The 27,227-nt window shown below is 44.7% G+C and overlaps 1 protein-coding gene across 2 annotated transcripts; it reads left to right on the top strand.

Moving 5' to 3' along the window:
• The first annotated feature begins 3,892 nt into the window (after positions 1-3,892).
• DCAF7 (DDB1 and CUL4 associated factor 7) lies at positions 3,893-26,573 on the top strand. 2 transcript variants are annotated; one of them, XR_003997547.1, is made up of 8 exons: positions 3,893-4,075; positions 12,238-12,396; positions 12,949-13,060; positions 14,155-14,273; positions 16,626-16,835; positions 17,608-17,725; positions 18,874-19,103; positions 26,491-26,573. XR_003997547.1 is itself a non-coding variant. In XM_030541091.1 (7 exons), exons 1-7 carry the CDS (start codon positions 3,938-3,940, stop codon positions 19,044-19,046), a joined length of 1,029 nt encoding a protein of 342 aa, XP_030396951.1. In that variant the 5' UTR covers positions 3,893-3,937; the 3' UTR covers positions 19,047-26,401. The 2 variants fall into 2 exon arrangements, 1 of the variants encoding a protein (XP_030396951.1); XM_030541091.1 differs by lacking the exon at positions 26,491-26,573 and having other exon boundaries at positions 18,874-26,401.
• The last annotated feature ends 654 nt before the right edge of the window (positions 26,574-27,227 follow it).

Below are 27,227 nucleotides of genomic sequence, written 5' to 3'. Positions count from 1 at the left end.
GTCACGTGGTACCAGTCTGATTCTGCAGTGCTGCACGCACCTGTTTGTGCAGGCGTCAATGACCAGACCAGGCGCAGGGCAATGAAGAGACAGCTGCTGAGATGGGAATTAGGCCAGAAACACGAGCCGATCCGCCCTCATCTTACCCATGGCACCACTTTGGGTTCTGCAGCTTCTCCAGCAGCCCCATGCTGGGGCATTGGGTCAACACTGACTCCGTGCTGCCTGTTCATTCATAGCCACCATAGTCACTCAGGGCGGATAGAGTGTGCCAGTGAACTGCGAGCTGGAGCCAAGGCAGCTCTTGCATTAAAGGACGTGGTAGAGATCAGAGAAGAGAATTAGTTAAGCTGCAGCCAGGAGGAGTCTGGCCTGTGCCCTCACAACCAGCACCTCAATGACTGATGTCCTTGCTATACCTGAGCAACGTCGCTATGGAAACTGCGCTGCAGGATTCAGCAGGTGCCCAGGGCTCTCCCGTAGCAGAAGGCAGTGGGCAGCTGCAGCCGTGCGAAAGGGAAGGGGAGTTTGTGCATCATCCCCTGACCCCGGTCTGGTTTCTTCACAGCCGCTCGGCGGAGTGGGGGGAGAGCCCTTCTGACTGGGAAGCTCGCACTGCTGCTGCTTGAGCTGGGCTTGAGCTGTGAAGGGGATGGTGCCATCTCAACGCCATAAAACACTGTGGGGAGAAGGGGCTGGGCAGGGGGTATGTGCTGGGGGGGAGTGGACCTGGGAGGTTCTGTGGTCGAGGTGTGTGTACAGGGGAGGGTTCTGAGCTGGGCCACAGCGGGACAGAGGGATTTATAGGCTAGGCGTGTTTGAAGAAAGCAGTGAAGCTGCTGTGGCATGGATCCTGGCGCAGGGCAGCAACCCGAGTGGGGCAGGCTTGTGCTGGGGTGACTAGCCTGCACAGGAGCCCACGCTGCCACTTCCTCGCCACCACTGCCACCCGCACCAGCCAGATTAAAGCCAGTGGCGGGACGCCTGCCCACGCTGCAATCCCAGCTTCCTTTGCAGTGTGAACGTACCCTTCAACCTGCCAACCCTGGGCTGCACTCACTGAGCAGGCTTCTCCACCATGCTGCAGCACCTGTCGCTGTTGTGTCTTTCACCCCAGCCCTGTATCCTAGGCCCCTGCTGCGTGTGCACGCACACACAGACACACACACACTCTCCCTCTCTCTCTCTCCAACCACGCAGCTACTTCTATTTCAGGACAACTTTGGTTTCATCTTTCTACAGCTGCAGGGACATTCCAGCCGCAGGCATATTTTCTCCCACAAGGCTCCTACCTCTGCCTGGAGAGGCAAAAGGCTACTGAACTCCCATAGGATCTCTGGCACATGGCCGTGTCTTTCCTCCACACAGCAGCATTAACATCCTACCAGTCCTCCCCGCAGACAGCAAGCTAACCAACCACCAATGAGTTTAGGAAGAAACTGCCCCTATGGGCAGGTTCTCCCATAATGAGCCACTTCAGAGTTCCTTGCACCTTCCTGTGAAGCAGCTGGTTCGGGGCACTGTCAGGGACAGGATGCTGGATGAGATGGAGTTGACAATTCCTCTGTTCCCAAGTGTCTCTTCGAAGGGATGAGAAATGCCTACAACGGGGATGCTTGTATTTCAATGACCCTGATGTAGACACAGAAAATCCTGCTTTGTCCGTTCAGCACCTGTCCACGATAGATCTCACAACACTGAAGTGAATTTTAGTCCCAGGCCAGGAAAAGTGACCAAAGCCTGAGGAAGAGCTGTGCCTGCTCAGGACAGCACTGCACCAGAGGCACCTACTCCACGGATGATTATGGAATGCAGGCTACTAGATACAGCCTGTGGGTCCCGAAGCCCAATTCCTGTGGATTCGTAGTGCACGTAAATGGCTCCAACCTCTTGTCAAGCGACATGTCCACATCCTTCCTCCGTGTGCTGCTGCAGAAAACCACAGAGAAGTCACGTAGGTGGAATCAGGAATGCCAGCTCTGTCACAGGCCTGCTGCAAGATCTTCCCAGTCACTTACCTCGATCTGTGCCTTGGTTTCCTTATCTGCAAGATGAGGAAAATGGTGCTACCCCCACCTCATGGGCAGTTGTGAGAACTACAATAATGAGCAGTTTGTAAAGCACTTAGAACAGGAAAAGCCTTATGTAAGTGGCAAATACTTTAATTATTAATTAATTATTATTATTATGCACCTAGGAACCCCTGTCAAGACTCATGGCTGCTTTGTTCTTAGCACTGTACAGACAAGAAACAAAGATGTTCGCTGCCCCAGAGGCTCCACATGATAGACAGGACACCACTATCTTATTCCATGCTAAATTATCCCCATTTTACAGATGGGAAACTGAGGCACAGAATGGGGAAGTGACTTTCCCAGGGTCACACAGGGTCCGGTAGCAAAGTTGAGAGCAGAGCGCAGCCAACTCCCAGTCGTATTATTTAGAAAAGTCATGAGAATAAAGATTAACCTGGCACTTGAATGAAGGCAGCTGCGGAAGCCCGAGTCCCTTCTCTTGGATGTAACAAGAGAGAACGGGCTTGACCAGAACATGAGGGGCCATTTTAGCCACTTTTCAGAAGAACTTTGAAAGGGGCTTCTGTTTGTCGCCACTGCATATCGGCAGTGCCATTCTCCCTCCCTCACCCAAATTGCTCCTTTTTGGCTAACAAAGATCGCAACAAATCTCACGACTGATGTTGAATCATCCCCTCACCAGCTGGCCTATAACAACTATTCAGACCTCTCTCTTGGCCTTTGTGACACAGAGGGCAGTAGCTACCTTCCACACTACAACAGTGGGGGAATGAGAAATTTTGGCCAAGGACACAGAGATTATTTCCTATGCAAAAATCTAGCCACTGACATTGGTACCTGCCTAAACAAGTACTGCGATCTTCTGAGACTCTGGCCCCATACAAATTAGACTTTTCTCTGCTTCCCCTCCCATGCCTTAGGAGAGCTGTCAGTAACGGTGCAAAGCTTTTGAAAAATGTCCCTAGCATAAGGCAAGGCCTTTATGTGTTTCCATCCATGTGTGGGATACACTCATTGATACCCACAGCCCAGCAGTGACATTCTGCCTCACCCGCCCTTTGAATAAACCTACAAGGGTTGACCTTGGGCATGGCTTTCAAAATTGCTCAGCACATGGACTGCTTGGCCCAGCTGAAAATCTTGCCCTTCTATTACTGCTTAAATGGGAGCTGAGCTCCTTAGAGGAGCCTGATCTGTCCCAGGGTGGTTACAACCCCGCTAAGTGTCGGAGCTGGGATTCGAACCTATCTCACTGCAGGATACATCTCAATCGAAGCCTCAAACCGCTCTGCTGAGCCCCAAGCCCCGCCTGCTGCCCAGCAGCTCACCCCTGACTGACATTTTCGTCCAGCCAATAGGAGGCCAGGGAGCTAGACGGTCCCGCCTCATGAAGGGGCGAAGCCACTGCGACCCTTCGCAGCCAATGAGATGATGAGAAAGCGCATGCCATCCTTATAGGGCGGGAACGAGCGGAGTGGCAGGTGATTCTACTAACGCGGCGCGCGCCTGCTTAGAATGAGCGGTACAGTGGCCAGTAAGAGACAGGAACGCTTCTGACTGGCAGGTTTCCCACCCAACGGCTGTAAGGGATGTCCTGAGTGGCGGTCGCCTCAGCCAACAGACGCGCAGCGGGCGGGGTAGCCCGCGCGGTTTCCGCTCCTGTTGTGTGAGGGGCCGAATCCCAAACGGCCTCCGCCGCGGCTCGCAGCGCCTCCCGGTTTGGAAGCCGGGACTCGGGCCCAGGAGCCGGCGGCGCCCTCCACCCGCGTCCCCCGCTCGGCCCGGCTTCCGTAGGCCCCGCTCGGACCGAGACACGCCCCCCCGCCCCGCGCGCGCCTCCGCTGGGCCCTTGGCCCCTCCTCGGCTGCCCGTGGCCCCCGCCCGCGCCCCCCGGCCCCGCCATGTCGCTGCACGGGAAGCGGAAGGAGATCTACAAGTACGAGGCGCCCTGGACCGTGTACGCCATGAACTGGAGCGTCCGGCCCGACAAGCGCTTCCGCCTGGCGCTCGGCAGCTTCGTGGAGGAGTACAACAACAAGGTGCGTGAGGGCTGGGCCTGCCCCCGGGGCCGGCTGGGGGGCGCAGAAGGGCAGTGGGCTTGCGGGGGCAGAGTTAAGGGTAAGGTGGCTGGGCAGTGGGATTGCAGGGCTCGCGGGGGCAGAGTTAAGGGTAAGGTGGCCGGGCAGTGGGATTGCGAGGGCAGAGTTAAGAGTAAGGTGGCTGGGCAGTGGGCTCGCAGGGCTCGCGGGGGCAGAGTTAAGGGTAAGGTGGCTGGGCAGTGGGATCGTGGGGGCAGAGTTAAGGGTAGGGCGGCTGTCTTGCTCCGTCCCCGGCTGGCTGTCACTGTCTCATCGTGGAGTTTTTTGTGTGGCCTTTCCTAGGGTATTCGGTGGAAGCCCCTCTTTTTTCCCCAGCACTAGAAAGTTTGGTCTGCGGTCAGTTTTCAGTGGTATGGCATACTGATGGCTTCATGTTAAAAATGCTTGACCTGGCTTCTGAAGGCTTCATTGTTGTGGGAAAGGTTTTGCAGGACACAGGAAGGCTTTTCCTCATGCAAGCTCTTTCTCCGATGGCCCTCTAGGAGAGGAATCTCCCCTCTCTGTTCCTCACAAGGTGTGCTATTTCTTCTGTATGCTCTCTCCAGATTTAAATAAGAGACCTCATCTTCCAGGAGCAGCCCATGTAATCCCTCTTACAGGCAACGTACTTTATTACTAGCAGCAAGCTCATAAGTGCAATAACTTCAGCTGTTTTATATGAATGTCTCTTTTAGATAAGCCAGGCTGGGGGTCAGGATGCATAGTCCTTTTGTGGAGCTGTATAATGGGAAGCCTCCGAGCAGGGAAGAGTACAACAGAGTTGGTGTAGGGGAGTGGGATGGCTTACAACTTTCTGGAGAAATGTAACAAGGTGGGGGTAGTTTTGGAGCTGGGGTGGCATCGTCTACAATGGCTAAATTGTTGCCCACATAGCACTGTAGATGACCAGAGCACTATCCAAGTGTAATGTGTAGTTGTTTTAACCAGCAGCCTGCATGTGTGTCACCCTCAGTGAGTTATGTTGGGGCCATGGAAGCACAAATGGCACTGGGACTGTCAACTTGAAAACAATTCCTTTGTTAAAAAATTAGTTAAAAATACCTTATGGCACTATACTCTCCCTTGCATTCCCATGCCAACTTTTTCATTTTACAATTGCATTTTCCCATTTAAATCTCCCATTTCTGTGTGAAAGACCCATACAAACAGGAGGAAACTGACTATACAGTGGGCTGTTGAATGGACTGAAAAAAGTGTGTTTCAGTTACAATAATATTAGGTGCTGTAATAGCAGATGGTAAATTTGCAGAGAAATATGCAAGTTTCTCTTCTAAGAGTGTGGGGTGGCAGTAGGGAGGAAAATAAAGTTGTGTTGGGTTAATGCTCATTTTTGGGTCAAAAGAGATTTGGTCTTTGTCATAGTAGCAGATAATGAATTAATGTAATGACAATTGCCACTTCCTCCAAAAATTCTCTTGACCTGAAACTTTCCAGCTTGGTTTCAACCCAAAGATTTCTTATTTTTTTTTAAATGCTAATTAAATCCAGTTATCTGGTTTGAATTCTTTGGGAGGGAAAACACTAACACTCTTTGGAACCCCTTACAGTGGGTAATTTCAAAAGATCTGAAAGTTAAAGCATTATAGGACAAATGAGAAACACTCCCTGAATAATGCGATGACAGCTATTGTCAGCATTTGTCAACAATTTTTCAAAGTGTGGTATCTGAGATAACAGTGTTAGCCCTGTACTTTAGTATGTTTCTATGGTAATTTTGTATTTGTGGTTGGCAAAGGGTGAGTTTTCAATGGCTTCTGCTGTACGAGAACTGTCTCAATATGCTTATCTTCTGAGACTCTGTCAGTGATCTGACGCTACCCTGTCAATACCATCAAACTGACCAAAATCTGAGAGGCTAAAAGAACAATGGACTCATAATTAAATCCAAAGCATTTGATTAAGAAAGGCAGCTGCACTCTCTAGCTATATGCATGATGTCAGGTAACAATCTATTGTAAATATGATGCTCTAGCACTGTGTAGGCAAAGGACCTTAAGAAACTCAAATGGGGATTGGACTAGAAGTGGTAGGATTGATTAAAAGAGCATGGGCAAGGTTCTGTGCTATGACTCTTGACCGGTAACAGAAGGTTCAGCTTATGTGAAGGGGGTTGGGGATTAGAAGGCGTCTTTGCCATCTTTGCACTTCCCTAAGTCTGGGCTATTTCTAAAGCGGCTCTAACATTTCATAGCCTTACCTGTGTCCTGGGGATATTCCCAAGTGGACTCTTACGGCCCCGCATCTGTCCCATTGTTTTCCATTCCCTCTGAGTATTGGAAAGTGGGAGACTTGCATGTAGAATTGAAGATAGAGGGCATGATGGGTGGGGTGCAGATCTGTTTGCCTGATATTGCTTTAGAAATAAATGAAGATACATATTTTCTTCAGTCTTCTAAAAATTGAAACAAGATCTTCAAACTTCACATTTGGCTGTTCCTCAAAAGGGCTGTTGATCAAACACTGCCAGACTTGTTGACATCACGTATAGGTTTTCAGTTTCGTGGTGCTAACAAATATCAACAGTTGCCCATGTAAAAAGATACCTAATAGAGGCAGAGAGATTGCAGTCTTCATTAAATAAAATTGTAGCTATTGCTTAGAGTATTGGCAGTGCTATTGCTTAGAGTAATGGTAGTGTCTCCTGTACTTTGTCTTTGCTTTGCATGGTCTCTGACACCTCCTCATTCTTGATTGCAAACAAAACCTACAAGCACTGGGATGTGATGGTTGTTACCCTACTGAGACTCTTGTGGTAATGATGTAATCCAGTTTGCTGAATGTTGCAAGGAAACATTTAGGAAAATGGAGGGAAGTTTGTCCTCCAGTGGTGCAGATGCCAGCTAATTATATTGGGGTCATGCTAGGTGAAAAGTGGCTCTTTCAGATCTAGTCCATATCTATTCATGGACTATTCAGGGATCATGAAAGAACTTATTTAAGTTTTCAGTTAAATGGAGCTTTGTAATATGGGGCTGTCATGTACATGACAGTTCTTGGATTGATAACTGATTAGTTTCAGGGACAGGAGGAGGATAGCTTTATAAGGCAGGTCTGAAAACTGTCATCCTACATGTGCCTTATCTCAGCTGGCAAACTTACATGGCAATCACATAAGGGAGCCTAATGACCTAAAAACAATTGGGTACAGTCAGCAGCATTAAAGGAAAAATTAAAACTAACACGACTTTTCATATTCATAAACTTTAAAGCTTCAAAACAATTTTTCTTAAGTATTTTATTCCTCTTGACTTCTCTGCTTCTCCTATGTTTCTAATGCATTACAAATCAACATTGTAATGCATATCATCCCTTTTGTTGCTATTTTTAGGAAGGTAGATTTCCTAAAAGCAGGCCAATATTACTATCTCTTCCTTATTTACAAGAAAAATACATCTGGTGCTTTTAAAGAGATTCAATCCTCCTCACATTCACTTCAGGAGAACTGCCTACTGTGAGGGAAGAAGTGTAGTGGATGAAAGCAGGACAGATTCTTATCTGATTTGTATTGTTTTGGATTTCTTCTAAAAGGGCATTCCGTGATGCAAGATACAAAATGAATAATACAACAGCAGTTTACCCCCCAACCTTGACAGACAAAATATAACCCCCTATAAAATCTATTTCATAATTTCCCTACCTGGGGCGGTTCAGGCCGCACCATCTGTAGCAGTCCATAGGAATAGGTGCGTTTCTTGCAGCATGCCGGGAAGGCCAACAGACATGAGCTATTTTGGATCCAGGGAGCTTAGCTGATTGTAACATTCAAAATCATTTAGGGCTTTGTAGGAGAACAACTCAGGTTCAGACTGGAAACCAATAGGAAGCAGTGGTGTGAGCTGTCACTTGGTGTTACTCATCAGTGGTGTTCCTCCACTCCGGTAGACTGCCACGTTCTGCACTCAATACATTTATGAATGCATTTCAGGCACTGTTTACAAGTGAGTGGCATGACTGATTAGCCAGGGGTGCAGATAGGACTCTTAATTGTTTTCAACAGTCTCAGCTTTTCACTTTTTTAAAAAAGCAAGATTTTTAGCTGTCAAAGTTGTAAAGAGACACTTCAATCACACTTTCAGGGTTAACTGTTGTCCTAGTCATCTGAGTTTGCAGAGGGTTTGATACAATAATCAAGTTGTGAATTGCCCCATTTGTTTCAGTGGGTACAAACTCAGATGCAAATGTCACCACTGTAAACTTTCATTACTCATCAAAGCATATAATACCTAAATTTTAGAGAACTTTTCATTGGTAGATCTCAAAGCAGTTTATCATAATTCCCATTTTACAGATGGGGGAACTTAGGCATAGGAGAAGTGGCTTTCCCAAGGTCACCCAGCAGGCCAGTGGCTGAGCCAGGAAGAGAACTCCAGCCTCCTGAGTTAGAGTCTAGTGTTCTAGCCACTAGACAGCACTGCTTATAATGGCACAGTCGTATCTCCACTCATCTGAGGCTAAGCTTTTAACAACACTTGGCAGGGTTAAAGAGGGATGGATTGTTTTCATTTTCTTGAAGAGGAGGCTCAGTTTTAAAGTCTAAGAAATGCTGATTTGAAGCAGTAGATTCTCCCCCAGCTGCAGGAAGCTCTGCAAACTCCCCCGTGCCCCCACTTCCTGCACCCATCGCTCTCAGCTGCAGGGGGAGGGATTACTGTACAGGGAGCTGCTCCCCCATCTGTCATCCATCTAGACCCCCTCATACCCAGGACCCTCTTGCAGAGCCTCATCCACCCACCTACCCCCCTGCATCCAGAACCCCCCTGACAAGCCCCATTCACCCTGCATCACCCCAATGAGCCACCCACACCTGGATCCCCACCCCACTGTGCCCCAACCATCTGCACCTGGATTGCCACACCACTGAGTTCTCCCCTGGCATCCTATCCGACCGCCAAGCTCTATCCTCCCTCCCCACCCTCCGCTGAACCCCAACTACCTTCACCTGGAACCCCCTGCAGTGTCCCATTAGCATTGCATCCAGAACCCCCTAACAAGCCCCTTTGCATCCAGATCTCCCCTGCACCCAGATCCCCCGCTGAGCCGCCCACACCCAGATGGTCCCACACAGAACCACACACACACCTGGATCCTCTCCCGCCCCTCCACACTTGGATCCTGCCGAGCTGAGCCTGCCTGCCTGCCCACACCTGATGCACTTAACATGGAGGGGCAGGCCTGGTCCTTGCGCTGTGTCAGGGTTGGATGCTGAGTCCATGTCCTGGGGGAAGCTGTAGAGTGATCTCCCACCTCTGTGCAGCCAGTGGCCCGTGCTTCCCTATGCCATGCTGGAGCCTCCACATTTATTTGACAAATAAAATTTGCAGAATTTTAAAATATTGTGTGCAGAATCTTTTTTTTGGCACAGAAATTTTACTTTCTTGGTGCAAAATGCCTTTAGGAGTAAAGTATTGCTTAGAAAAGTTATTGTAATAAGCCTTCTCTCTGCCTGAGTGCTGGAAGAAAGTGGGAAAGAACTTAGAGGAACTGAAGGGGCATGTTCCTGTTTGAGCGCCTGTTTGTGGCTGAGTATGGTGTTTCAGTTCTCTCGCCCCTGATGCCTCCAGCAGATTGCTGACTGACCTTGGTGGATCTTTTGTGGCTTGACACTCCAGTCAAGCCACAAAGTCCAAATGAACCTGCAACGGAGTGTGACTCACCACTGCGGCACTTCCTGCTGGATGTCCCGGGGATCAGATATGCAGTGCACCGTCTTCTGGTGGTGTCTCACCCACTGTCACCTCTGCTCCTGGACCCATGTCATCACAATGACCGCAGCATCCTCTTCAGGACACAGCCCTCCGGCTGTGTCACACTCGGTTCTTCTCCCTTCCAGAGGAATGGCAGTCCAGCCACTTCCTCAGTGGTGATTGGCATAAGAGGAGGACCCAGGCCTATCCACTACTCTGGGTCTTGGCTCAGGGACCCTGTAGATGGCAGCCACATGCTGCGTCCCCTCCAACTCCTCAGTCAACTTCCCTGGGCCACTTTCCCACAGCCCCAGCATCTTCTCCACCCTTGTCTCAGGGTCTCAGCATGCCAGCAGTCAGCCAGGACCTCACTCTTGCTCCCCTAATCCTGCCCAGCACTGCTCTGTCCAAGGTGCTATCTGCCCTCTGCCTGTAAGGCAGACTGTCCTCCAAGCTCCAGGAAGTGACTGACCTGCTCTGCCCTGCTGCTTTCCTTGCAGCCCCTCTCCAATTAGCTATCTCCTGCACAGCCTCCCTAGGGTTCTATTAACCCTTTATGGGCTAGTGTAGGCGAGATGCCCCATCACAAACCTCTTTTGGGGTATTAGAATGCAATAAACAGCCTGTTTGCCCTCAGAGGGTCTTCAGTCCTGGCTCTGCGGCCTTTAAATTCGGCCCTTTGTTCAGGCTCCCAAATAAGCTCCATCGCTTCTTGGGGTTTATACCACTTTACATGTGGCCGGTAGGGGAACTTGGGCCCACTCACTACTCCAGGTTCCAGCTGATGGACCCTATAAACAGCCATATATGGCTGACTCTTCCTTGGGCCTCTTGCTACCTGGCCCCTTTAGGTTCACCCTAATCTCAGGGTTAAGGTTCTTGGATTCTCTCTCTGCAAACTGAGCTGTGCAAAGTGCAGCCAGAAAACAAACTCTGGATATACCCTCAAGTTTCTTTTTCCAGAGAGCAGCACCCTTCCTTTTCCCCCTCTGATCCTAACCAGGAACTGAATGGCTGAGGCCAGGCAGCTCCTTTTATCTAAGCCAGCAGGGCCCTGATTAGCTGTAGCATTCACCTCTAGCCCATGGAGGACAAGGCCTGAGCAGAGACTTTCATTGAGCAGGCCACAAAAATACCTAAGGTTTTGTCTACCCTGGCACTTCCGTTGTTAAAGGTTTTGTTGCTCAGGGGTGTGAAAAAACACCACCACCGCCCCCTTCCCCCCACCGCCAAAACAAAAGTTCTAACAACAAAAAGCGCTGGTGTGGAGAGCACTTCAGCAGGAGCCACCTCCTGGTGACGAAGCTGCTGCCCCCATTGGAGGTGATTTTATTTTGTTGCCAGGAGAGAGCTTTCCCGGCAATAGAACGGTTACATTGTGCACTTCACAACAGCACAGCTGCAAGGTGTGCAGTGTAGACATAGTTCAGTTTAGAATGCAGTGAAGTGTTTGAGAAGTTCAAATTATTCCCCACTTTGTGCCTTAATTTGTGCTTGTCAATACTAAATTTCATATACCACCATGCTAAAAATCTTTGATACAAAGGAGCAGAAAAATTTAAAGTTTGATTTCTTCTTCCAGGTCTTGGACTATTTGTAATACTGTCACTCTGACTTCGTCACTTGTGTTGTACCGCCTGCTATGATTTTTAAGCACTTTGCTGTTGGAGACCTGGGGTGAATCTTTTGACTTGGAAACTGATTTAAAGTCATTTAAAGAGAATAAATATGGCACCCTAGCATGTCACTTTCTTTCACTTACCTTGCTATAACCATATGCTTGGAAAAGAGGCTTCTGTAATGCATATGCATCTATTGAAACCATGAAGTGCTCTGTGAGGTTTATATGTGGGAAGACTGGGCATGTTTCCTTTTTTAAAGTTGATACAAATTTTTTTGTCAATCTGAAAGCAGCATAGGTGGAAGAGAAGAAATAGCTTTCATCATTTGGGGGACAGATCTGTGTTCTGGTTACGACTTTGCAACTCACTTCACCTCTCAGTGCTCCAGTTTCTCCTTCTATAAAATGAAATTACTTAATACTTTTGTACCTCAGAAGGAGCTGAGTGGTTTGGTTTTGTTATCTCAAAATGCTTTTAGAGGGGTTGCTTAGTTGGCAAGTACTAGAGAAGTGCAAAATATAATGGTAGTGGTAGATCAATGACTTGTATTTAGCAGTAGATCTGTCCTACCACAGACTGTATTCCTTAAATTTGAGAAAGTGGAAGAGAGGGAGGTATATCTTTCCGCTTGTCAAGATGAACACTGGCGTTTGTTTTGGCATATCATTAATAGACTCTTAACTGCTAATATAGCATTTAAAATGCAACACTTGATACACATCTTAATACTGTTATATACATGGTTATTTTGCTAAGCAGAAAAGTGAGTTTTTAATTGATAGACATTTTCTTACAGGTTCAGCTTGTTGGTTTAGATGAGGAGAGCTCAGAGTTCATTTGCAGGAACACCTTTGATCACCCATATCCTACTACAAAGCTCATGTGGATTCCTGACACCAAGGGAGTATATCCAGACCTGTTGGCAACCAGCGGTGATTACCTGCGTGTGTGGAGAGTAAGTAAATAGCCTCTTGAAAAGGACCATGTATGTGCCATTAACTGCATTGCATTTTGATCCCCTTCTCTCCCAGTCCCATTTCTTTTGAGGCACCTTATCTCTAGCATTATGCTCACCAATATTGCTGGGGTTTGGGGAAGAGAGGGGAAGGACCCATAATTAAAAGCCAACATAGTGGATAATTTGTTCTTTTACCTACATTTTCAAAGTAATATAGAACCCTCTCTGAATAACAATACAATGGCTGTGGGGTAGCTTGAGAATTCTAGCAGTGTCGGAATTATGAAAGTAGCTTATTAAATGTGATCACAAGGCTCAATAGCTGCATTTGGAACAGAAACTTGTTAGGGAGAGCATATGTACCTTTCTCGGTTTTACTTCAAACAGTCTGAAAGCTCTTCACAATGGATAGATATTTATGAAAGAAACTAATGTCAAACACAGTTAAGACCTGAAGTTCTGAAGCCTGTGCTCTATGGGGCACCTCTTGGATTTTGCAGCCAGGCCATTCAATAAGGCAGTCATTGTGTATTTAACTTCTTTCTGAAGGTGGGTGAAACTGAGACCCGACTGGAGTGCTTGCTGAACAATAATAAGAACTCTGACTTTTGTGCCCCGTTAACATCATTTGATTGGAATGAAGTGGATCCTTATCTTCTCGGTAAGACTGACACATTAAATACTCAATATAAAAGTGACCATTTTGAATCTAGACCAGGTGAGTAGTGACTGGAACTTACTACGAGCTCATGGGCGTTCAGTGGCCAGGTTTCTACATCACAAAAAACCTACTCCCTTAAATGTCACAAAAGAGCAGCCTACGGAGACTGAACCCCACTCCCTCCCCCCGAGGCATCTCCAGTTCAGGGTTGTGCATGTGGGTTGGGGATGTTCCCTGCTGCTTGTGCTCAACCTATATGTTGAATAGAGGGTTTCAGTCTTCAGGCCTGTCAGATTGGCACCTTTTGTTAAGGTTAAATTTATACACAGACTGTTCTGGCTCAGTTCAGCTATTTGATTGTAGCTGAAGATGTTGGACAGAATATTGCCCCACAGGTACCATTGCACCATGTTTGTTACAATGAAATGCCTCTGCAGCAGCAGGAGTTAAACCAGGTGTCTCACTCATTTGGAGCAGAGAGCTAAACTCATTATTTAATTATAATCTGTGGGGTGGGATATGAATCCAGGATGGTGTGTACTCCCCTTGATCCATAGTCAAGACCTCCTATAGCATCAGGGGGAAGCTTGAACAGAGATCAAGGGGGCAATACATCCTTTCTGTAGTAACATTTCATCTTTTGCAGCATTTCCCACCCCTGAAGGGTTTCACTACCACCTTATTGGGCTCTAGAGCTGATGGTCCAGTCAGTTTTGTATAGGGCGGTGGAGTTCGCCCCACTGAGTCATTATCTTGGGCTGTCTGTCTGTACATTCAGGCAGACATGATATCGCTTTATGATTGGTTCATCTTTGTAAGGCTTTCTTACAGCTGTGAGGGCTAGAGACTTGACTTAAAAATGTCTGCACAACCTGAGTCATGTGGACCACACATGTTGTGCAGGCCAGATCCAGCCTGTGATACATGGTTTAATTCAGGCATGTCAAACATTTTAATCGTAATACTTTGCTCATGCAGAGTTCTCTTCACCCAGAGATCTCAAAGCACATCCTGAGACTAATCCCATAAGTGATAAGATTACATTTCTGCAGATCTATGTTAGTACCACCATTAACAGACAGTTTTTGTTTCAGGTACCTCTAGTATTGACACAACCTGTACTATCTGGGGTCTGGAGACTGGGCAGGTATTGGGAAGAGTAAATCTGGTATCGGGCCATGTCAAGACCCAGCTTATTGCACATGACAAAGAGGTGATGATATTACTCTTCCTTTTTCTCATTCATATAGCTGTCTGCATTGCACCTGTTAAAGGTCTACAGAATGAACGTAGCTCCCATTTTTCTCCAGAAGAATCTGAGGATTTAGAAAAAAGACTTGGAGTCTACATTACATAGCTGTCTAAAATTAAGTTGCTTGTAGCCTGAGAATTCTACATACTCGCTTTTACTCATTTTAGATGGTGGACCTGCAGAATATGCTTGCTGTTTTGTTCTAATTTGTATTAAATTTATAAAATTTTGCCAGACAAAACTTAACTCCAGTTGAAAGTTGAGAGCTATATTTGTAACTTAAGGGTGGTAAAACTTTTCAATGTTTTCTTCATTTATAATCTCACTTTAGGTTTCTTTTAACTTTAATGTTTTGTAAAAAACGGGGGGGAGGGCGACAAAAAATGGAAACATACAGTTAAGGCACCCAAATCACCCTGTAGTGACAGCAGCCTTTACACTTTCCTTCTTTGTTCCTTTTATACTTAGGACATTTATATCAGACCCTCACATGCAATTAAGGGTTTGTAGGATCAGGCCTATATAGTATAAGCATTTTTCTAAGGCTTATTCTAACTGCCTGTGGTGTTTTTTTTGTTAGTTTTTTTTTGTTTTTTAAATGTGTTTGCTCCCTGGCTCCATTTATGAGGGAGTGGAGCAGGGGTTCTTTGCTGCCTATGCCTTTCTGAGGAAGCCTCTGAGCATTTTGATGGGGTGGGGAGAAAGGAAAGGGTTCTTCATTCCCTGGGACTTTCTGCCCCTTTTACTTCAGGGAGCGTTAAGAGTCTTTAGTAGTTTTATTTAGACTTGAGCCTATGTTCCCCAACACAGTTCCTACCAACCTCTTCTCTCTCCCGCCCTCAACTGTCTACCCCAAGGGTTCCCAAAAACTGAATGACATGTCATTCCATAACACACATTGTTTTTTATATAAAATAAGCGTGTTGTAAAAGTCATCTCGGCATGAATTTGGGATGCAGGTCATTCTAGACAAAAACCTGTACAACCCTTTGCCCTATAATAGACCTTTTGTTTCTGCCACACTTCCCAAAAAAGCTAATTTTAGTAGTAAAACTTTCTCTTCTCTCCCACTGTTTAAAGCTAAGTAGCATTAGTATCTGGACTCCTACTGCAAAGGCCTCCAAGGATAGAACCAGAACTGATACATTCTTAAAGTCCTCTCTAAAAAATTATGTACATCTAAATTGTCATTTCTCAGGGGAACTATATTCTGAGCTAGGGAATAGGCTATATCTCTTCTCTCTCTAACTGCTTCATTTGCCAGTAGGTGCCATTTTATATTCTGCACCACGGGTCTCATACATGCAGCCTGCAGAGTTATTTGCTGCGGCCCCTCAAGCGCCCTGTGCTGCCGTCCCCCCTGTCCCCCCCCGGAGTTATTTCCTGCAGCCACCAATCTCTCCTCACCTGCTGCCTTTTCTTCCCCCCCCCCAGTGTGCAGCATCCCCACTCCTCTGCCTACCTCCAGGTGCTTCCCATTTGGTGGTGCTTAGCGCTTTCCAGGAGGGAGGGGGAAGGAGTGGGAAGCAGTACGCTATGGGGAGGAGGCAGAGAAGAGGCGGGGCAGGGATTTCGGGAAGGGATTGGAACAGGGACAGGGAGGGGCAGAGTTGGGGTGAGGACTTTGGGGAAGAGGTGGGAAGAGGCGGTGCAGGGACAGGGCCTCATGGAAGGAGTGGGGGGGGGGCTTTTGTACCTTTTTTATGAAAAGGTGTCAGTGATGCGGCCCTTGGGCCAATGTACTACTCCTCATGTGGCCCTCATGGTGATTTGAGTTTGAGATCCCTGTTGTACACCAAGATACCTGTAGTATTTGCTATAATTCATTGCAATTCCCTGGTAAAATCAAATGCCTGACATAGTAAATAGTGATGACACACTCTTTAGATGGAATAGCCCTCTTAGTGCATTCCCGAGACAGAGATCATATCTGGGAATAAACTGGTGCCACACTGGAGCTTAAGACTTCTGTATTTTTGCCTGTGAGTAAGTATATGTACCACATGCAGTCCAGCTATGTAATGATGATATTTGTATTGGAGAGGAAAAGGCCCAGATGTAGATAATGAAGACCCTGCCACAGCTGCTACAGCTGTGTGGTTAGCACTCCCAGCATGCTCCCATCTCAAACTGCCTAGAAAGCAGTGCTGTCACTACTTTGGCGTGGCTGTGTGCTGTTCTTGTGTTTGCAAACACTAACTGGTAGGAGAAGGAGGAAGAATTAATAGGGCATATTCCTTGAAAATGGAGAAGTGAGAGCCAAAATGAATGTTAAAATAATGCCATTTTCTTATCTCCCCTATCACTGAGCAGGTATATGACATTGCATTTAGCCGCGCGGGTGGCGGGAGAGACATGTTTGCGTCAGTTGGCGCAGATGGCTCGGTACGGATGTTTGACCTTCGTCATCTGGAGCACAGCACCATTATCTATGAGGATCCACAGCACCATCCGTTGCTGCGTCTGTGCTGGAACAAGCAGGATCCCAACTATCTTGCAACAATGGCCATGGATGGTATGGAGGTAAGGCACTGACCATTTGCCCTATAGGCTTCAGCAGATGGACTTTTTAGATGGGCTTACTGATTAGTCAATGTTTGTAAAGCACGTTGAAGGAGAAGAGCACTACATAAGGGCTTAATATTGGGTGTCTGGGACAGGGCTGTAGATATGGATTGCAAGAAGCCCGGCTTCTGAGAAAAGTATTGTAATGTGTTGTTCTATGGAGTTGTTCACTGCATTGTACATTGCTCACTTTCCAAATGTACTGAAGTTCTCATACTTGTGGAATTTCAATATTAACACTTTTAAAATAAAAGCTGACTTGATTTCATATGTCTGCATACTTATTTACAACTGGTAATATGCAACTATAGGTCTTGGGATGCTACAAGCTTGAGGAGTTCAAAGGCCCCTTTAACCTGTAGCTGATTTTGAAGCTGGTCCTTATGCCTCTGAGCTGATACTCCTATGTTCCATTTTGCTCCAGGGACTCCAAAAGGCACTGTAGATTTTTCTTTAGTTTGACATCACCAGTACCCCTCCATGGAGTTGTAACTTCATAATTCACTCTCCCTGTGTTACGTATTACACAAGGTGTATAGAGTGATTCTCTAGCTGCTTTCAGAAGTCCTTGGCAAGCAGATATTATTTTAAAACAGCTTTTGGTCAGTTGTGTGTGTCTTTAGAGAAAGTGCTGTATGTATAACGTTCTGCCAAAATGTTTTTGTTTTCTTTTGTTTTTGTTTTTCTTCAGGAAACAAATGAATAAACATTTTTACTTTTGCTTCTGAAGGTTGTGATTCTAGATGTCAGAGTTCCCTGCACACCCGTTGCCAGGTTAAACAACCACAGAGCATGTGTGAATGGCATTGCCTGGGCACCTCACTCTTCCTGCCATATCTGTACAGCAGGTGAGCATGGGGAGAGATCTTTTCTCCTTTTTTGCTCTTCCCTCTTTGGTCCTGTTCCCCAGGAACTTTATGAATGTATGAACTGCTATCCTGGGACCCCTGCAATCATTTCCATTATCTCGAATCTCTCCAGCTCTTTGAGCAAAAAAATAAGACTAGGGCCCTAGATATATATCCAGGTGTCATAGGTACTCATTGTATTACTCCTGCCATTTCCCAGTATTCTCCAGGGAAACCAAGAGGCTGTTGCCTCTTAAGCAGTTTGGGCATTGGGCTGTCTCACCTTGAAAATGAAGGACTGTGTCCCAGTGTCTGAACTGCGAAGGAGGCAACACCTTTCTTAAGTCATGAATGTTGGAGTAGTTCATTAGCTGTTAGGGAATGCACCTAAAGCTAACCACCTTATTCAAAGGGCTGTTTTCTCTCCTTGTCATAAAGCTATAGTTGCTAACAGTGCTCAAATTCTGCATTTTTAATTTGTGATGAATTTAGTGTTGCTTCTGGCTGAATATTTTGCGGAGGGCCCTTTTCTTGCTGAAGGTGTCATATTTCTGCACACACAGAGAGAGGTTCACTATAAGGCTTCTTAACATCCATTAGACCATACTTTTGGTTTTGGCTAAGTGTGTGGGCTCCCATTTAAGTCACTGGGAGCTGTGCACCCATGTCTGTAGTCAGAAAACAGTATTAATTTTCTAAGAAAATTAGGCAGATGTCCTTGAACACAAAGCTGAAAACCATGTAAGGTAAAGACAGGAAAGGTCTTTTAGGTTCCATCTAGTCCATCCCCTTGGCCGACGCAAGATTGTTCCTGCCAGTGTGTATTCAGTGCATTCTCCAGGTGCAGGTTCTTAAATGTGCCTATCGATGGTGCTGCCACCATTTCCCCTGAGACTGTATCGCAGATGTGTAGTGATCTAAAGATCTATACAAGCAGGGTTATGGTGGAGTGAAGTTGTTTCATTTTATGTGATCTTCATTTCTCCATATTTGAGGAATTGCCCAGCTTTCCATTATTTTTTTCATTTGGACATCTCACTCTGTATTTTAGCTTGCTTTTGAGACTATATCCCTCCAACTAGCCATGTAAATATGCCTGTACCTACTTCTGAGATGATTGATTCAAATTCTTTCTTACCGGTTTGTAGCGGATGACCATCAGGCTCTCATCTGGGATATCCAGCAAATGCCTCGTGCCATTGAGGACCCAATCTTGGCCTACACAGCAGAAGGGGAAATCAACAATGTACAGTGGGCATCGACTCAGCCGGACTGGATAGCTATCTGCTACAACAACTGTCTGGAGATCTTGAGAGTGTAACACTATTGGTCTGTGCCAAACTGAGGCAGGGCTTTATAACTTCCCCTCCCCTCTAAAGTAAGAACAAACATGTTTCAAGTGGCCAGTATCTTTTGTTGCTTTGCATCTACTGTTCCAAGAAACTGTTACAGGAGTTAATGGCAGGTGTCGGCTATCCCTACAAGACTCAGAAAATGAAGGGACGCACCCAGCCTCTTGGACCTTCTGGGTTTTGATTTTAATACTTTTCTCAATTAAAAAGTTCTGTATATCTGTTTGTTGACTGTGTTAATGAGCATTACAGGCTTTAAATGACTGTTTTAAGTTGCGGCATATATCCATGTGTTTGTCAGCCAGCTGAGGCAGCACATTCAATTAGTTTGATAGATGTAAGTGCAAAACTAGGTGGAAAGAAAAGACATTAATATTAACCACCGCCTTTGCAGGAATTTTTAATCATTCCTGTTACTGTCCCTAAATCGTTTGAACGTTTGTATGTTTTTATATATTGGACTAAGTTTCTATTAAGTAGGCTCTTCACCCCAGTTCTTATTTTTGATATGTGATCCACATCCATAAGCCCCAAGCAGGATCTGTTGATGATGATGGGTCATAAGCATCATTGTAGGCTTCCTAGCAGTAAAACAGTTGCTGTAGCTGTTGCCTTGGCTATATGCCCCTGACCACACCTGGTGCTGTGAAGTACCATGACTTGTCATACTGTTCTTTCATTTTAACTGACGCTAGAGGCAGTTGTTACTATGGTGGGCCTTATGTTAGATCATAACTGAATTATTGAGTCTCCCACAGCTGTATTACTTAACTGAATGGTGACAAGATTCACAAGGAGAAGATGCTAGCATGACTAGAGCTATTTTTGAAAACATTTAATAAAAAATGCGACTTGTAATGCATTTTGGATAGACACTTCCAATCAAATGATTCTTCTAGAAAGCTTCCTATCTGAACTAAACTAAAATGGTTTCACACTTTCTAGCTTACTTGATTGGCAACTGTAATTCTAAGCAAAATTTGTATCTAACCTATACCTTGGAGGTTTTTTTGCATTTGGCTCATCTTCCTGGGAGTTCTAGAAGGTGAACATGTGAAGAGCTAGCTTTCCTTCCTAAGAGCAAGGAGAGAAGCATTAGCATTGTACTGTCAGATCTTGTTGGATGAATGTGATCGAAGCAGTTAGAACAGGTGGTCTGCTGTCCAAAGGCAAGTTATGCCCCTGTAAAGGAAAGTTTCCTAAAGTACCATACAGGGTTGGGTCTAAATTAAAAGAAGTTGCCCAACGTGTGTCTCAAATGGAGACCTTGTTTTGGCTCTAGCTGTCATTCTTACATACTGCAACTCTTGTAAGAGGAGCAGGATAGGTATGGTGTGATGGGAGCCTTCTGTTTTCATCCAAGTTCCCTTTCTGAAGTGGAAAGGAAAAGGAGAGCGAAGCCGTCCCTCTGTCACCATGATGCTTTATGCGGAGGGATAGCAAAATTCTTTGTCATTTGAACATGGCAGGTAGTTTGAATGTTGTCATTTTTCTTGTTTTGATCAGCTAACTGCAATACCCTTCAAATGAGAAGGTGACAAACTGAACACCGCACTGTGGTGAGGTCTAACCATCACCTTGTTCTGTAACAATAGACTGAGCTGATGAGGTCAAGATCCAGATCAGCTGACCCTGACTCCTTACCTGGAGAGACAATCTTGATATTGACTGAAAACCAAAGGCAGCATTATACATAAAAAGGCAACATTTAATTAATTTTTCTAAGAACATTAGGCTTCCAGTTTGAAGTAGCTTCAGTTGTATACACCGTCTCTGCCATGTCCCTAGTCAACTCTCTTGCAACCACAAGTTTCTATTTTAAATGCTCTATCCATCTTGTTCTGAGACATTTGCTCCAGAAATTATTGATACACAAGTGTGGAGCCACACGTTAAACTTGGTCCCTCTTCAAAGTAGAGCTGTGCCTTTAAAGTTAAACTTAAATATGCAAGCATATTAAAAAATGAAAGTTGTGTTTCTCATAGCAACATTCATTTATATTGTGTAGGCTGCTTTCATTTAGATATACTTGTAAAAATATTACACGAAAAATTCTTGCATGTGTATCTAAATACAAGTACTAGATACAGAGTAAACAAGCTAATGTCAGTGAGAGAAGCATAAACCTTTTGCTTCCTGAACTCTGCAAACTAAATGTGTTTATATAACATTGCAATAAGTTTTGCATTTCATGTTTTGGGGAAGTAGGGTTTTGGGGGAGGACTACTTTCATAATAATATTTGAATAGTCCCAGTTAAGCTTTGAAGTCTTATTCTGTTGATGATGTAAATTGTGTGGGTAAAGGTTGAGTTGCTGCTGCTTGGCTGCAGACAGATTTCTGCAAGGCTGAGTTAACAGCGTAGCTGTACATCTGTTTCTAGCTGCGGTCTTCAGAAGGCAAAAGTGATAGCAACATAATGTTTAAGCTGAAAGCTTAGTTTTTGCAGAACTACAAAGAATGCATCAAAAACGGTGGATCCTATGATCTTAATAACTTGTCCACCGTTTTCTCCAGTCTCTGATCCTGACAGGTTCATGTTTTAATGAGAAACTTAGTTTCCTGCAAACTGTTTGCGGTCAGGTCAGATACTGAGCTTATGTGGTTTCTCTGCCCACTACAGGCTGTATTAGGCAGAATGGTATTGAACATGCTCATTGACTCTTCTCTGTAGATTCTTGTACTATGTGCATTACTGTGGTATCTGAACAACTTTAAATCACACTCTTCCTCCCACTCAGCTGAGTGATGGTCATGGAGAACAATTCACTTGGAGAAGTTTTAGTTGATACGGTGAGAGCTCTTTTGTGTTAAGGAAAGTGAATAAACATCCAGTTGAAAAGGGATTTTCCTCAAACTTTCCAAAAATATTATCCCACCCTGACTAAGAACAGAGTTTAGAGAGTGAGAATTGAGCATGTGAAAATGAGACTAAATTAGTACACATAACTTCATAGCTTCCATTACCAGCAGAAGTGGTTCTGTTATGTACACTGAGGAGACTTCATCTTGGGGCCTTCCTCCATAAGATTTCTTGCAGAACATTTGTGGCTTTGTCTATAGAGATTAGGCTCCTGATCCAAAGTTCCTTGAATGCAATGGAAGCACCTGCTCACTTGGCCAGTTGGACTGCTTTTGGCTTTGTTACTTCCTTTGGGTCATGTCCTGCTGTCATTCCATGGGTGGAACCCCAGGGAAGCCAGGGGACATTGTATGGCACAGACACCACTTGTTTTCAGAAGTCATTTGGTAGCTTAATGAGCATTGCCTGAATATTACCCCAAATCTTTCTAGAGAAGGAGTTTAGTAATACAAATGGCATGTCCGTATAGGTAAGGAAATGAGGCTTCAATGCCCTCACCTTCCTACTCTCACACAAGGGGCAATGAGGGAGGAGTTGAACTATCCATCAGTTCATTTATTTGCATGGCAAATTAACCCCCCTTCCCCGAGATGTATATGGTGCTGAGGGTTAATGACCAAAAAACTACTCAGCAGCAGATTCCACCTGCTGAATAGTCCAATTAGATGTGGAAATCTTGCACAGTTCCTTTGTGCTGATGAATTCAAATACCTCAGCCCACCTTACATTTACCACTTGCCAAGTCTCCATAAGCATTATTTCTTCCAGAGTTAGTGGAAATAACTGGTTCAGTGACTCATTTTGGTGGTGGCTCTTTAAATGATTGTGAGACTATACAGAGAAACTGCCTTTAAAGAATTTTGCATTGAGGTGGGAGAATAGAAATGGAGACCTTAGACCAGTGGTTCTCAACCTGCGGACCGCTTGTGGCCCAATCAGCACACAGCTGTGGCCCCTGTGACATCCTCAGGACCATACACGTAGCATATATATTGTGTGGGTGCAGACCACACAAAACAGAGGACTGCATGTGTGGCCCACAATGGTAAATAGGTTGAGAACCACTGCCTTAGACCTTTACCTAAGCATCAGTGAGCTTGGCACAGAAGTGAATTTCGTAATGGGACTGAAAGTGCCATTTCTCCTCCAACTTCACTAGTTTTTGTATCTTTTCTCTGGCTGGCTAATTCCAGCCATTGAGCTGCATTTGAAAAACCCAACTGCCCAGGATAATCAACTATAACTATGGGCAGTTAATATGTCTTGGCTCTCAGCCCAAAGATGAGGTGAGACTCTAAAAGCTAGTTGGAGAATGAGCCAGTGCATTAGTATGTTAAATCTGTATATCACTGAATTAAATCTGTCTGTGGTAGGTTGCTGCAACTAAACTTGCCCTGCCATGTGCTAGGATTTAATAGTCAAAGTTGCTTTGACAATCTCTTTGAGTAAGAAATTCAGTGGTCTCAAAGTATAGAAAGAGAAGAGTTTGACACTGCAGGTTGTTCCTTACTTTAAGGCCCCCTGGGTACTTTCTTGCTTCCCATAAGAGTCAAAATTCATGATCCCTTCAAAATTTACTTGTGATCACACATCTGCATTGCTTCTGATTAGTTTTTTTGAACAGTGGCTAATAAAGGTCAGCAGCCAGAATAGATTCATCGATGAGATGCTAAATCCACAGCTGTGAGATCTGTAGATTGCTCCTTAACTGGGATTCGATTGGAGAAATGTATGTCTGTGCTAATGTATTGGCTCATACATACATTTTTTTGGACTCTTGTTTTAAAATATAAGTTCAGGAAGCTGAGCACGCCGGTTTACGTGCTCTAGATGGAACTTTAGCAGGTATATTTTTGTTAGGGTTAGGAATGGAATAACCTTCCTACCTCAGTACTTTAAGGCTGGCGTTTGACTCTGAACCCTGTGTCTGAGTAATAAAATCTTAAATACAGCGTGAGAGTTTCCTGAATGTTGCAGTTCCAAACTGGCTCTGGCAGGCAGCACATGGTGACCTCTTTCACGCCAAAACCACCTGAAAAGCAACACCAAAAATGTGAGCACTTGAAAATGCTGTTAACGCTACAAACAGTGAGGCTTTATATTCAGATGACAGCATGATCCAGAAGGGATCTCTCAAGCACTTGACTTTGCCTCTTGCCCAAACAACTTTTTTTTGCTTCATTTGGGTACTTTTATTATTGCCTAGTTGTGTTTGGGGGACCCTGGAATTAGGTGCCCTTTCAAACATATGGCAGTAATGACAGGTGGTTTGGGTAGATAGTTATCTTGGGATGTAGGTGAATTCTGCAGTCTTTGTCAATTCCCTAATGTCAGGAAAATTGATGTAGCTTTCTGTGACTTAAGATGCAGAATTCAAAGATCTTTGACTTGTCAAAATTCCTTGGTGCTGACTACCTTAACCCTTTCAGTATATGCAGCACAGGCAGAAATGGATAAATCACAAGGCCCAGCTCCGTGCACAGTAGGGCTGTACAATTGTTTATACCTCCCTCAAGGTATTGAAAGGGTTTGTTATCCCACTACTGCCACACAGAATGGTTCTGCCACTTCAGACTCAAAGGAAGCATTATCCAGTCAGTGGGCAGTTAAGGTATCTCTGAATGACCAGTTGCTTTTCACTCCAAGGTCACTGGTTCAAATCCCAGTCTAGGCATTGTTTTGATCCGTGGTCTGTATGAAATGAGCTGGTTTCCAGATCTGATTCCTAATGGGCAGGGGCTCTAGATGGGCCCCCTTCTTAATGTCTGCAGAGAAGCCTACGGATTTAATGGTAGGTGACACTTAAACAGCACTTTTTCCATGCTTGCTTGGCAACCAAATTTCCCTAGGGAAGGTCGCTCTAAGTCATAGATGAGGTACATTGACAAAGGTATGGTGAGTGAAGTAACTTGCACTGCCCATGCTGTAGCCAGAGGATCTCTCTCTCTCTAAGGTTTTTGATCCAGCACCTTTCACCAGCACTGAAATAGTAACAAAGGTGACTAGACACCAGCTACCGAGGTGCTTGTCTGGCAACTGGAGACGGAACAGAGAGGCAAGAGCAGGTCTAACAGGAAGTTACGCACTATTGTATTAGACTTCTGGACAGCCTTTAGTCTGCCTAGTATCGCAAACTCTCTCTTCTGGTGTACAGATACCATCAGTCTAGAATTTCCTTGCTAGTGAGGAAAGTGACCTGCTTGGCATCATTTTCAGATAAGCTAATAAAGGACAATGCTGAGGGGTTTCTTTTAATTCTTGCAAGGTTCTGCGGCCACAACAAACTACAGGCCCTGGTTCCATCTCTCGTCATACATGCAAGTCAGCGTCTCTTAGAATGTCTGTTTTCCTGTTTGTAAAATGTGCAAGTTTCCTTCTACGTGAGAGAGGATACAGGCGAGTTTCATCTTATGCTGGGGTTATGTTCCGCTGTCAGCGCGTAAAGCAAAAAACACACATGGTCAAAATTACGTTGAGTGTAATGGTGGGCGAATTGCCCGTGCTACAGAAACGGTATTTAAATTATTTTTCTCTCATTTTTTTTTTCGTCTTTGCTGACTGCAAAGCTGAATTCTTGCATGTTAAATGTGCATAAGATGAGACTCGCCTGTAATTGGTCAGGCAAATCTGAATGAAGGCATAGAGAACTTGCTAAACAAAGGAGGAAGGACTCTGGCAGTAAATAGTACTGCTGTAAGCAATGTGGTATTTTGACAACCTGGTGTATAGGAATTTGTGGTACCTGCTATTTAAAAGGATCTTTTTTTTTACTTGGGTTGCCAGCAGTATGCAATATAATGAATAAATCTGTCGAGCCGAAACTTTTTTTTTACTACTAGTAATTAAGTAGAAGATGTTCATTTTGTTATGTGTATTCCCTTCTGCTGTTCCCATGTCAAGTCCCATTTTGATAACTTCCTGAAGGTGTGATCTTTGTAGCATGATTGTACAAACATACATATGAAATCCCAGATTTCTTGTTCTCACTAAAATATGTTAAAGCAATAGAGATTTTACTGCTGTCATGCATAGCCTAAGGTGTGTGCACACTTTTTTCCTCTTTCATATTGCTTGAGATTTGCAACTTTGCTACTATACTGTACTAGAGGAATCCTAGCATCCCATTATCGGGCAGACTCAGACACGTTGTTGCTATGAGTAACTGCAGTGTCCTGGTATTCCTTTTTTTAATTATTTTTATGGAGACACAATATCAAAGGTTTTGTTACAGTGGATTTTAACACCCGAACCCTGGAACCATATTATTGAAACTCTGTAAATTAAGTCAGTCTTTTATGAAACCGCTCGAAAGTGGAATGTTGCATTCTTTTATGCTATTTCCTGCTTCCTATGTAGTTTTATTCAATTTTTTAACCTTTTTCAGTTTCAGCCTCCTGTGTATTAGGTACAGTATTTTCTGCCTTTCATACTTTGTAATAAAAATTGAACATTTATAGATTGACTGCAGTTTGCTGTGTGGTGAGTTAAAACTGATTGCAGGTGAGCAGGAATACTGCTTAAAACATGATTTTGTTTTGTGTCTTGTTGCAGGTTCACTGATGTGCGGAGAAAGGGGTTATTGGTTTATATTTTCCATGGGCTTCTGAGGCTAATAAAATTCAATGATCATCTTTGTTCTCATGTATCAGAACTTTACCAGCTCAAAGTTAAGTTTGCTAGTAACACGTTACAAAAACTACATACAAACAGGTCAGTTCATAGAGCTCCATTTGAAAAGCTCTTAACTGATCAGTTAAAGTAACATACATAAAGGTTTATTACTTTTCAGGTAATTATTCTTCAAATAAATTTTTAAAAACCCCAAAACGCAAACACTTATTACCCTGGTTCTTTGGATTTTCTTTTCTTTCACAATTCTGGTCTTCATTAAATGGCACTTTCAATGCACAATAATAAATCACCAGTATCTGTCTATAATGATGAAAATAAAGGGTGGCAATTGGATTATTTTTTAGTTCAAATGACGACTTGATCCCTGAAGTTTTAATCAGTTGTAAATTTAGGACAAAATCATCCTACAATCTTAACTGTGGAAAGCACTGTTTATTAACTACTCAATCCCTCCAGTTTTATTGGCTTCTGAAGAGGCACCTTGCCTTCTCAGATGGAACCATTTGTTTTCTGTAATACTGAAGGAGAGGTCAATTGATCCCTGAATTGGAAGTGCCACTTTACTTCATAAGAGCCCGGTAAAATAGGTATGTACTGACATTAAACAGTTAACTCTCATATGCAAATGAATGTGATTGCATTGGCTGCAATTCCAT

The sequence above is a fragment of the Gopherus evgoodei genome, chromosome 23 (assembly GCF_007399415.2).
Source record: "Gopherus evgoodei ecotype Sinaloan lineage chromosome 23, rGopEvg1_v1.p, whole genome shotgun sequence".
NCBI classification, from domain to species: Eukaryota; Metazoa; Chordata; order Testudines; family Testudinidae; genus Gopherus; species Gopherus evgoodei.
This window is presented reverse-complemented; position numbering and strand designations above follow the sequence as displayed.